The 11871-nt window shown below is 55.3% G+C and overlaps 4 protein-coding genes across 4 annotated transcripts; 1 reads left to right on the top strand and 3 right to left on the bottom strand.

The window, feature by feature from the left end:
- Positions 1 to 736: 736 nt before the first annotated feature.
- On the bottom strand, positions 737 to 2641 carry J4E78_003383 (uncharacterized protein; the record flags this gene model as incomplete). The annotated part of the gene is made up of 2 exons (XM_049364023.1): positions 737 to 1108; positions 1157 to 2641. The coding sequence occupies 2 exons, from the start codon at positions 2639 to 2641 to the stop codon at positions 737 to 739; spliced, it is 1857 nt and encodes a 618-aa protein (XP_049224688.1).
- A 1643-nt stretch (positions 2642 to 4284) lies between these two features.
- On the top strand, positions 4285 to 7486 carry J4E78_003384 (uncharacterized protein; the record flags this gene model as incomplete). Its single annotated transcript, XM_049364024.1, has 3 exons — positions 4285 to 5191; positions 5239 to 5336; positions 5384 to 7486. 3 exons carry the CDS (start codon positions 4285 to 4287, stop codon positions 7484 to 7486), a joined length of 3108 nt encoding a protein of 1035 aa, XP_049224689.1.
- An 808-nt stretch (positions 7487 to 8294) lies between these two features.
- Positions 8295 to 8968, bottom strand: RPS12 (40S ribosomal protein S12; the record flags this gene model as incomplete). The annotated part of the gene is made up of 3 exons (XM_049364025.1): positions 8295 to 8419; positions 8517 to 8844; positions 8966 to 8968. 3 exons carry the CDS (start codon positions 8966 to 8968, stop codon positions 8295 to 8297), a joined length of 456 nt encoding a protein of 151 aa, XP_049224690.1.
- An 867-nt stretch (positions 8969 to 9835) lies between these two features.
- J4E78_003386 (uncharacterized protein) lies at positions 9836 to 11750 on the bottom strand (the record flags this gene model as incomplete). Its single annotated transcript, XM_049364026.1, has 2 exons — positions 9836 to 11440; positions 11634 to 11750. The coding sequence occupies 2 exons, from the start codon at positions 11748 to 11750 to the stop codon at positions 9836 to 9838; spliced, it is 1722 nt and encodes a 573-aa protein (XP_049224691.1).
- Between the last annotated feature and the right edge of the window lie 121 nt (positions 11751 to 11871).

An 11871-nucleotide genomic window follows, 5' to 3' on the forward strand; every position in this document is an offset into this window, starting at 1 on the left:
AAATCTGCGGCTAGCACACCTGGACTTCATTGTCCGAATTGTGCGGCGCAGATGCCGAGGTGTGCGCTATGTATGCTGTGGTTGGGCTCGCCTGATCCGAGTAAACAGGGGGCGTACGAGACGCTCAAAGGAGAGGACAAGGAGGGTAGGATGATGGTGTTTTGTATGAATTGTACGCATGGGTTTCATGGTCATCATGCGAGGGATTGGTTTGCTAGACATGCCATGTGTCCCGTGCCGGACTGTGGGTGCATGTGTGGGTTGATGAAGTGAGAGAAGATTCGTATTTGCATATCCGCTTAGGATTCATGTCTAAGTGACAGAGTAGCACAGTTCAAGATACAGAGTGCACCAAAGTAGTGGGGAGTAAACAGATATAGTTTTAAGAAGCTGTGCGGCCGTCTGTCCGTGATGCTCCTGGTCTGGAGATCTCAAAGTCTTCCCTATACGCGCTATTGTACCAAGAAAAAGCTAAAGAAACGCAAAAAGGGTATAATCGCCACCGAGGTGTGGCCTGTCAAGACCAACTGTTCGTTTCTGTACCCTTACAGAAACGATGATATCCTATAGCGCCGCTAATGATGCCAAAAAGTCTGACACCTCCAAACACCTCTATAAATGCTGAAAAAGCGACTGCGAACAGTTAAAATGTGCGATGCAGACACTAAAGAATCAGGAAAACGTTCGACGGCTGTCCAGTTAACCGCCTTCGATGCTCAAGCGATGCGCGGATTTCCTAATCTTGCCCTGCCATCTCACTGTCGTCGTTGCCGAAGTCGTCTTCTTCGTCAATGGCCATTATGTTCGCTTGTGCGGTGACAACGACCATGTTGTCACCATCGTCTTCCTCGTGGTACATGGTGCCGTCGTTGAGGTCGAAAGCGTTGTCCTCATTGTCAACGTCGTCCCCACCGTTGGTGTTCATGAAGACGCGCAGACGTTGTACGCCAACGCCGCTGAAGACGCAGAACACTTCACGCTGGTGGTCGTTGAATTCGGGGGGTGCCTCGCGGCAAAAGGCGAGAAGATCGTCGCGAAGGAAAGCTTGGACGCCAGTGAGAGAGAGGTGGGTCAGGCGGGGGCAGTTATTGAGAAGCGCATGGATGCCCTGTTCATGTCAATAACGGCACGGGATTGTCTTGGGTGGGGCACTTACGGCTAGGGAGAGGTTGGTGCAGTAGCTGAGGTGCACTCTCTCGAGCACGCTGGGTGCGATGGGCCCGCTGGAGCCAATCTGCTTCGGTTTGGCGAGTGCGAGTATGCTGCGGTCCGTTATGGCGGCACACTTGACCAGGCCAATGCGCTTGAGCTTGGGTAGAGCAGCGAGCTGCATGACCGAGGCGTCGGTGAGAGCAATGCAACATGCGAGATCGATGTACCGTATGCGGTTGCATAGCTTGACCAGCTGCGCGACACCGACATCTGTGATGTTGGCGCAATGTCCCAGATGTATGTAGTGGAGGTTCTTGCCCAGACGAGTAATGGCCATGACGGCTCTGTCGGTAATGTTGCGACATTTGGCGAGGACCAGGTTGCGCAGTCGCGGAGCTGCGTGGACTATCTTCTGGACGCCAGAATCTTGTAGCTCTTCGCAACCAGTAAGATCTAGTATACGCAGGCAGTCGTAGGTAGCCTCGGCTGGGAGACGGAGGAAGGCCTGGTCGGTGATCTTGACGCAGTGGGCTAATCGTAGCTCGCGGAGGTTGGGGCCTTCTGTGATGAGCGTAGTGATGGAGGCATCGTCGAGGTTCTTGCAGTCGTGGAGATCTATTTCGAGGATGTAGCGGCAGTTCCTGGCAAATGCGATGATGCTCCGGTCGCTGAGTTGCGAGCATCCGTTCAGCTTGAGGCGCTTCAGATGTCTGCAGTTCTTGGCAACTTCCTCGAGCGAATCGTCCGTGATCTTCTTGCAGTTTGTGATGTTGAGGCCCTGCAGGCGGACTGCGTGTTTGGCCAGAGCGAGCATTGACTTGTCGGTGATGGACTCGACGTTGGTGACATCCAGGGCGAGAATGTAGCGGTTTTCCTCGAGCATGGCCTCCAGACTAAAGTCGGACAGTCGTGAGCAGTTGGTCAGCGTTAAGCGCTCAACACGCTTGCAACTTGAAAGCGGTTTCAGCGTCCCGTCACTGACTTCACCGCCCAAAGCAGATAGGTTCAGACGCTTGATCAGACTGCTATAGTCGAAGAAGCTGTTGACCGTCTGGACCGTCTTTATGACGCTCTTGACATTCGACCATTTGTTCGTTGAGGGACGATGCCAGAGCAGACCGACACTGTTCCCAGCCCATGTCTTAGACACGAGCATGCAGTTCTTGAGGTCGGCGGGCGAGGAGAGTTTTGCGAAGACGGCGATCATGAGCTCGGCGGGTAGGCGGGAGACGGGCGAGATGCGGTTCTGCTCTTCGATGGCCCGCCGGCGAGCCTCCTCGTCCGAGTCGGGCGATACTGACGGCGCGAGCGATGAGAGCGAGTCGTTGGACTGCAGCATGATGGAGTCCTTGTCTTCATCGTCGTAGCCGCGCTCGGGCGAGGTCGAGGCGGAAGAGTCGGAGCGCGAGGTGCTGGCGTCTCTCTGGGGCCGTCGTGAGCGCGCCGTGGTGCCTTGTCGGACGCGGGCGAGTCGTGGGTTTTCGGCCATGGTACCGGGTGTGTCAGGAGTCGCGGGGGTTCGGTTTATATAGACGGGCAGGCGTGATTGCGGTGGGCGTGGAACAGCGTCTAAAGGGCACAATCGGTGTGCTGGTATACGCGGCGGCTGGCGGGTGTATGGGGCAGCCCGCTTACTCTACAAATACAACAACAACAGTGCGGTGTGGAAACGAGAGCGGAGGAGGCGACTATCTTGACGCTCCTAAATAGGTACGGGCGAGGCGACAACACACGACACGACAGTGCGGAGGTAGAGAGGGAAGGGTCAAGTCGTCTGGGCAGTCATGGGTGGGTCGCTGCCCATCGTCGCATCCCGCCAAGGTCCTTCCCTGCAACTCAGCTCGCCGCCCGTCCAAACACGACGTCCTCGTCCGCCTCAGTGCTCTCCCACACGACGATCCCTCTGTTCCTCCTCCACCGCGCTTACACTGCAGGGTCAACGCTTTGCCATGTTTGCTGTCGGCATCACGGCCGCCCTCACCCCCGACCTGCACCCTACCACGGCGTCATGTGCTCTAGCACCGTCCACGCCTAAGTCTTCTTCCCCCGCCATCGTCATATGACACAGCCGCGTCCAAGTCGCGTCGTGTGCAGTAAGTCCAATGTTGCCATGACTGCAGGTTGTACGGCAGACTGTTGTGGAAGCCGCGACCCCGCGCCTATGCCTGCCATCATCGAACTGGGGCTCCTTCACCGTCACTGACCGTCTTGACTCTGCCTGCTCACTTGCGTGTTTGAACACAAGGACCCCTCATCCGGGGTTTACAACAAAAGCAACTTCGCAATGACATGGGCCGCGTCAGTCAGGAACCTGCCGTCTGCGTCTGCATGTGCATCTAGATCTCTCGGTACATGTTCGAGTTGTTGCATCCATGGTACACCCATCTGGAGATCTAAAGATCGACAGGGCCGTTGTCTTGGACTTTTCACATCGCCCTCTCTACTAACCGCTCGATCTGTGAAGTTGTCGAAGAAGGAATTATGGGGCTGGGATATCTGATAGTCTACCTAGTACCTTTGCTGTACCTCCTGCTGTACACTCATATCAGACTACGCAGCGTAGTCAACATCTGCTACCTTCTGGAGCATGTTACACTAAGCCAGTCCGTGGACGAATGTATTGACCAAAGCAACCAACCAGCTCGCATGCGTTCAGAAATCGTAATGTTGCACGAAACGTCTTGGTGGTAGGTTGACCTGGCTGCGAACATCAAGCTGTGCCCAATGAACACGTCGGGAGAGAAACCACGTACTCTACCGAATAAAGTGCCCCAGCTTGGCGCTACATGCCCGGACTACAGCTTCCTCGAGTCCGTGATACTGAAATAGTTGTCTGAGGAGCAGAGAGAGTAAATAGACACGTCCACGCCCGGCGTGCATGCCCGAGGCGTCGCGGTCTAAAGATACATTGTGACGTTGGTGTGGCTTCGTCCATGCGCTCGTGGATGCAAGGGTCCGTTTCCTACGGTACCATCACAAGCATCGCCAGGCATGCCACCTTCACTCCACCTCACCACCCGTCCCCCTGTCTCGCGTCCGAGAAGCACCCCCGCCCTGTCTGTCGTCTTTTCGATGCGCAAAATATAGCCTCGTCGTTGTCCTGCACCGCAGCAGGCTCTCTCACCGCCCAACATGTCCACCGCTCGCTATGCGCCCTCGGCCGCCCATCCCATGGCCCAGCAGGCCGCATACCGCGCTCCCGCGCCCATCGCCGTCTCCAATGCTCCTCCGGGCACCTTTGCGCCCGGCACCAAGGTCCAGGTCGGCAACCACCGTGTCACCATCGAGAAGTACCTCTCCGAGGGGGGTTTCGCGCACGTCTACCTCGTCCGCGTGCCCAAGTCCGATAATGGGACCCCCGAGACTGCTGTCTTGAAGAGGGTAGCTTGTGCGGACAAAGATGCACTGGCGAACATGAGGACCGAGGTCGAGACCATGAAGAAGCTCAAAGGCCACAGCAAGATCGTCACCTACATGGACTCGCATGCTTCGCAGCTGAAGACAGGAGGCTATGAAGTCTTCCTGCTCATGGAGTTTTGCTCAGGAGGCGGCTTGATCGACTTCATGAACACCAGGCTCCAGCATAGATTGACCGAGCCTGAGATTCTGCACATCTTCTCAGACGTCGTCGAGGGCGTTGCTACCATGCACTACCTCAAGCCGCCGCTCCTCCATCGCGATCTCAAGGTCGAAAACGTCCTCATTACCACCGTGGGAGGCAACAAGATATACAAACTCTGCGATTTCGGATCCACCGCACCCCCGAGACCCGCCGCCACAACTGCCGCCGAAGGGAGGCTGATCGAGGACGATGTGCAACGGCACACTACACTACAGTATCGCAGTCCGGAAATGATCGACGTATACCGCAAGCAGCCAATAGACGAGAAGAGCGACATCTGGGCGCTGGGTGTACTTTTGTACAAGCTGTGCTACTATACTACACCCTTCGAAGAGGTCGGGCAAATGGCTATTCTGAACGCCACGTTCAAGTACCCAGCGTACCCCCAGTTCTCAGACAGGATAAAGAAGCTCATAGGTATGCGCAGCAAGACTAGGTCATGGACGAATGCTGATTAGGAACAGGCTCGATGCTGCGAGAGAACCCACAACACAGACCCAACATCTACCAGGTGGTCGCCGAAGTCTGTTCGATGCGACACCGTCCCATTCCTATCAAAGACGTATGTTTGACATATTGGCTTCACGGCCCCATGCTAAGACCAGCCAGATCTACTCTGGCAGAACTCAGTCAGAAGCCCGCCGGAACCAGGAACTTCCCCCTACCGAGCCTCAGGTCTCTTCGCCGCCTCCTGTCGTGGGTCTGCAAAGGGTGGCACCTACAGTGCAGGTACAGCAAGTACCAGACATTACACCAATGAGAAGAGGCAGGCCCACAGGTCCAGCCCAGCCACCTCCAGCGGCAGCAAGGCCAAGTCCGTCGCCTATGAGAGGGACAACATCCGACCCATTTGCTGCACTAGACTCGCAGGATGTTCAGGTCAGACGAGCTGCGGCTGATGAGCTGGCCTCACGCTTCCCATCTCTGGATGAATTTTCTTTACTGCATGATCGAGGCCAGAAGTTTGAGTTTGGTGAAGCGCCAACAACTTCCGACCCAGCCCTTACCAAGCGGGTGACAGATGCGCTTGCCGATGAGGCTTTTGCGTCACCGCCGCTCTCCAAGGTCGACTCAGCACCTGGGGTAAAGCCCTCGACCGCAGTGTCCTCCACGGGTGTGTCCAGGACCACCTCTCTTAGAAAACCGCAGCCCTACGAAGCCAAAGACAGTCCGCGCAATGACAACGCAAGCATACAGTCGCCTATCCCACAGCGCGTCGGCATGGTCTCTACTGGCGTACAGACATCCCCACGAGCATCTCCCGTTCCAGCCCAGCAGAAACTCCCCGATGTCAACAACCGGCCCATCTGGAAGGTACCTCTGTCATCGCACCACAACCGTGCTTTGAGTCAACAGGCGTCAGAACCTCGCCCGAGGAGTCCCTTGAGCAGTCCGTCACTAAGACCCGAATTCGCTTTGCCAGCACGACCCTCTTTTGAGTCGAGATCCAAATCTCAACTCAGCATCCCTCAATCCCCGGCTTCATCTAGACCTTCCTTAGAAAGCCAGCGTCCCTCCAATATGGATCTAGGCTCCGCCATTGATCGGTCGAGATCTGCAAACTCAAATGCACGCCCTGCTAGCATGCATGTGGAGTCAAACCTTGACTATCTACGTGATCGAGAAATGACACCTGGTCGTAACTTTGACGCTCCATCACTACAACGCCGCGTCACTGCAAACGCAATCGATGACTCTGAACCTGAAGAGAAGAACGTCAGGTCAAGCGTTGATTTCCTCCGCTCCATCGAACAGGATGAGCATGGTCACAAACACCGCCGTAGTAGCTCCCGAAGTAGCCAACAAGGCAAACACGGAAAACGCGGTAGCATCACGAACATCGTCAAGGGAAGATTTGGTGATGCCTTCCGTCGCTTTGAGTCCACGAAGACGCCTGAGCACGAACGCGATCAGCCGCCCATGACACCAACCGACCAGCTCATCGATTCCAAGGGCGGGTTGACTCCCATTGCCGGCTCCGAAGTTACTGGTGGTTTGAGTGACGACGACCGCAGCCAGATCGATGAAACGCAAGATTTATCACCAGAAGTTCGAAGAGAACTTGAGAAGAGACAGTTGGCTGAAGAAGAGCGCCGCGTTGAAGCTGCTGCTGCAGAGTACAAGCAACGCGTCGCTTCGCAAGGGCAAGGAAAGCCCAAAGGTGGTCCATCGAAAGCTTCGTCCATCCAAAACCGCGTCAAGAACCTGCTCGATGAAAGCAGCAAGCCCGCAGCTTCCAACCGCACAGCTGAGGGATACGGCAAGTACACCGATACCGGAAAGCCACTGCCCATGCGGCCCCAAGACCAAAGCGGAGCAAGGCAGCCACCTGCCATTGCTCGTAAGCCCATAAGCGTCTCTTCACAACAACCTCAAGATCTCTCGTACGCGAAGCCGTCTTCGATTCGGCCAAACATGCCTCCACCAACACCTTCCGCCTCCGCACCGCCCACAATCAACGTGCGCAACCCCTCGGGCCCCCCTCCTCGGGCTCCCAAGCCCAAGAATCTGCAGACCGGCGGCTCAGTAGCTTCCGGCCAAGCATCACCCGTGAAATTAACCCCAGGAACTAAAGAGAAGCCACTGCCGCCCATGGCCCGCGACGGTGGTGACGACTTCGACGTCGACACCTTCAGCAAGCGGTACCCCAGTTTGAGCGGCTTGGAAATGGTAGAGACGGAGATTCCTCGTCGTACCGTTCGCGACGTCTAAGCAGCGTCTGTTTGAGTTTGCTTAGTTTGTGAAGGTTTAGATCTATCTACCTCCTGTACCTTTTTTTGAAGCGTTTGCATAGCATGTGGCAAGGGATCAGCATTGTCCGACAGATCGCAATATATATGTAGAGTGAGGGAGTGTTGGCAAGAATATAGAATTATCATTGGGATGTAGCGGATTTTGAATTGTGATGTTTCCTGATTTCTGTTTGACATATTGAGATGACATGTTGGGATGAGATCTCAAGTGACATAAAGCGTAATTTTAGGAGAGCCCGTTCGAGATGGAGCTTTCACGGGGTCAGAGTCTTCGCCAAATCGAGAAAGATATGTGAGGTGTCTATAGTGGATCGGGTTATTCTGTCAACAAAAAACAAGGTGACGAAGATGGCGTGAGAAGGTGGTGAGGAGCGTTTTGCAGGCTCATGCGTTTAGATGTAGCTGCACACGAAGAAGTTGTTAAGAAATAGTATCGATGTAGTCTCACACCGGTCAAAATGTGAAACCTCATTCTCTGCATGATCATCCCGCTTCAAACCATCTCGCATTGACAGCAGCACATTCACGTAGCATCTGGACAAGCTGATGCAAGTTTGACGTTCATTCAATCCTTTCTCATTTGGTATCATGGCCTGATGACCTGTCTAAATCCATGCAACCCATCACATCGTGAACCCTATATCCGCCCTTCCATCCCTCCCAAACTCCGTGTCATGCCGACGTGCGACCGAATCGATGCAGCGGAAGGTGGATTGTGCGAGACAGTTCGTGTGTTGATGGGCATCGTGCTCGCGGGTGAGGCACGTTTACTGCTCGGTCTGGAAGTAGTTGAGGAGGATGCTGCGCTCCTGGGACTCCTCACCCCAGTCCTTGACGACGACGCAAGAGCAGTTGACGACCTTGCGGGGGTTACCCTCACGGTCGATCTGGCCTGTAGATGTTGTTAGTCGTTGTTCAATCTTGACAGTGGATGGTATCGCGCGCAAAGTTTTTCAATCTTCAGCACTCCACCACGGGATAAAACGTACAGAGACCGGCCCACTCGCCGAGCTGCTTGCCATCGGGAACCTTGATGAGGGGGATCTTGTGCTCGGAGCACAGGGCAACGACGAGCTTCTTGTATGCCTCCTCCTCGCAGGCCTCGTTGAGAACGCACATGTGCGCCTCACGACGGTCGAGGGCCTTGGAGGCCTCGCGCAGACCACGGGCAAGTCCGTCGTGGATGAGGGAGAGCTTGAGGACACCCTTGAGAGCCTCAAGGACGCTCATCTGGCCCTTGCCACCGGATGCATCGGCAGAGACCTCGACCTCGGCGGCCGCGCTGACTTGGGATTTGGTATCGTCTTCTCCGTCCGACTGTTGGCGACGTCAGTGATGTTCTGGGAGTGTAAAGCGCGGGGTTGCGGTGCTGAGCGCTGTGCCATTCTCGTTGCGCCACGGACAGCTCAGATCGCAGCTGGGACAAAATTCCACATACCATGATTGATGATTTCTATCTGTCGACTTTCCTCGAAGAGAGTTGGTTGTGGTGATAAGGAAGTTCGAAGTTCTGCAGCGGCTCGAATTTCGCACTCTGTGGAGACGCTAGCCTGAAGAGATGCTAGCGCACGGACAAGCTAACCAGCACTTCCAGCAGCACCAGAACATGGTGAAAGTCATGTTGCTTACTGTCTACAAAGGAGTGATTCTCGAAATTAGGTACATTACAGAAGGTGCAATCACTTCACTTAGGTACAGTGAAGGCTATTGAGCAAATGGCCTTTGTAGGCGTTCAATTTACCACAAAGCGTTCCCTCATCCACATCAGAAGCGAGGCTACGTCACTCTCCCACCGAGATGATAATTCACTGAAAGAGGTTGAGCACATTCACAGTTTCGAACAATTGATATCATTGTATGTCTGTACATTCTACTACCACGACACAGTTCCATCGCTGCTGCTTGGACCTGCCGTAGCCATGTCTCCTCCAAACATTTCTCATCCTCCTACTGAGGCCATTGCTAGCCATGGACATGTATGTCCCATCTCTGTATACGATAAACTAAGGAAATACGGGCGGTCGGCCGATCGGATATGCTCATGGATGTAAAAGTATCCCAAGTCAGATAAATGAATACAAACGCCAGACGCACAGACTGTACGGAGGGTTTAGAAAGATAGCAAGTGGTAACACGAGAATGATCGCTGAACGCTATCAGCCCAGGCGTGTAACGAGTTGAATGTAGAGAGGAATGTAGCCACCAAGCCAAAGACTGTGCTCCAGTAACGCCGTACAATGAAGGAAACCTGTCTTTGAACGCAGTTGGTGTAAGTAAGGAATGAAATGGGTATATAAAGCAATGAAAGCTACATGACGATGCAGCAGCAGCCCTTCTTCTCCTTGAGCTCCTCCTTCGGCTCCGGCAGGCGAGTCACCTCAGGCTTTGGCTCGGCCGGGGCGATAGGAGGAGCCAGCTTTGGCGAAGGAGCACGCTCGGCACCTTGAGGTATTTTCGGTGTCAGGCTGTAGCCGCCTTCGTTGACCGGGGATTTGGCGGTGTTTGTGTCAACCTTCTCAAGCGATGCGGGTGAGTCCGGCTTTGTCGGGCTGGGAAGTGGCCAGGTCTCAGCCTCTCGGGCTTTCTCGATGGCGATGGGGTCAAGGTTGGCGAGCTGTGAGAGTCGCTTATCCCCCATGTCGTCGTCGTTCAACAACCGGAAGTCTTTGTCATACATGGAACCAACCCTCCCTTGGTTCTCCCATTGTTCTTGCTGCATCCGCTTGGCATGGGTTGGGATAATCTGCTGGTCTGGAGGCAGACGCGGATCGGGCTTATACATGGACGCTATCCATGGAGCCTCACCTTCTGGTCGGTGGCTAGTGGTAGGCCTAGTATTGGTAGACCCGCCACTGGTACGGGGACGGTTTGGAGGCGAGTTGTTGGAGGTTACCCGGGACCGAGGCTGTGTCTTCTGGGCACTGGCTTTGCGTGCTCCAGTAGCGTTCGTTTTGCCAGGCGTCTTGGCTTTCATAGGTGACTTCTGGGGCGATTTAGGCGGACTCCAGCTGCCAGTAGAGGTATTGCGCCTGTGGCTGCCATATGGAGGCGTCGTCTGCCGACCGTCGTCGACATCATCGAGCAATGCTTGGCTGCCTACACTGCCGCTCCGTACGCGTGCACCCATGGTAGCGATCGCGTCACCGTTCCAGTTTCCACTGTTGCCTCTAGACCTTGGCAGCGGCGCATCACGTTCTGCCATTGAAGCAGGCACAGGTATACCGCTCGTCTTGGGCAGAGGAATGCGAGACGTACTAGGCCTCACAGTGTGGTTTGTTCGCTGAGAAGATGGTTGGAACTCAGTTGTGCCGTCGGCCCCAGGGCTCCAAGCATGGTATTCCTCTGTCGCATCCTCATCTTCAGCTGGTATCGTGGATATGCGTTTGCGGGGCTCGGTTCGCTCTTCGCCGTTCTGCGTGTGGTCCGTGGATGCAGAGTTTGTCCGGTCTCGCGCACGTCGCGTGGCGCTTTGCGAGCGACTGTTCGACCTGCTCGACCGTCCCACCCTGAAGCCTGCCTCCTCTAGTTCCCGAGTCTCAATCTCCTTAAGCTTGTCTCGGTGTATCCAGTGGTTTGCGTCATACTCGGGCTCTGTTGCACCGGGCTTGGTCGTCTTCTTCTTGGGCTTTCCCTTGACGGAAACGGGGCCCTTTTTGTTGGTGGTGTGGCTCTTGTAGTACTCCAACACACTGTCCTGGTCGACATTGCTGGCAATCATGTCTCCACTTTTCTTCTTATGCAGTTCGTTCATGCGGTCAGGGACCAACTGTGGGCGGTTCTGGTCCTGTGAGTCCCACGTGGGCGAGCGTACGGGCTTGACGAATCCGTTGGCTTGCGAAGTGAGGGGCTGTCGAGAACCGTGGGCGGGAGCACCGTATTCAGACATGTAGGGCTCCTGGTCGTATGACTGTCTCTGCACAATGGTCAGCACGCTACTACTCGCACATTGACATCACTGTAGGCAGGCCTTGAAATTGCACTGTGAGTGGGCGAACTTGGCGGTCAGATGCGCCATGGGGAGGGCCGCAGTAGTGCACCTAGTGTCCCAGCGGAGTCGTGCCGGACCCAGATGACGCAGCTTTACAGAGACTAAACTTGGTACGTACCGAATCGTTCACAGGCACGGCAAAGTCCCACGATCCTCCTGCGCCGTGGGAACTACTGGGGGGCGTGAGTTGCTGGAGTGAAGCTGGCGTATGGCGGGATGACGCGAAAGTAGCCATGGACGGGGCTGCGAGGTGGCTGGGGACCAACCGATGACGTGCCGGAGACTATGAGGCGGTCGAGAACAGCGGCGTAGGCGTACGAGACAGTCGACGTCGGGTGACGACGCAACCAGGAGTG

The sequence above is a fragment of the Alternaria triticimaculans genome, assembly GCF_023758025.1.
Source record: "Alternaria triticimaculans strain BMP 0046 chromosome Unknown scaffold_3, whole genome shotgun sequence".
NCBI lineage: Eukaryota > Fungi > Ascomycota > Dothideomycetes > Pleosporales > Pleosporaceae > Alternaria > Alternaria triticimaculans.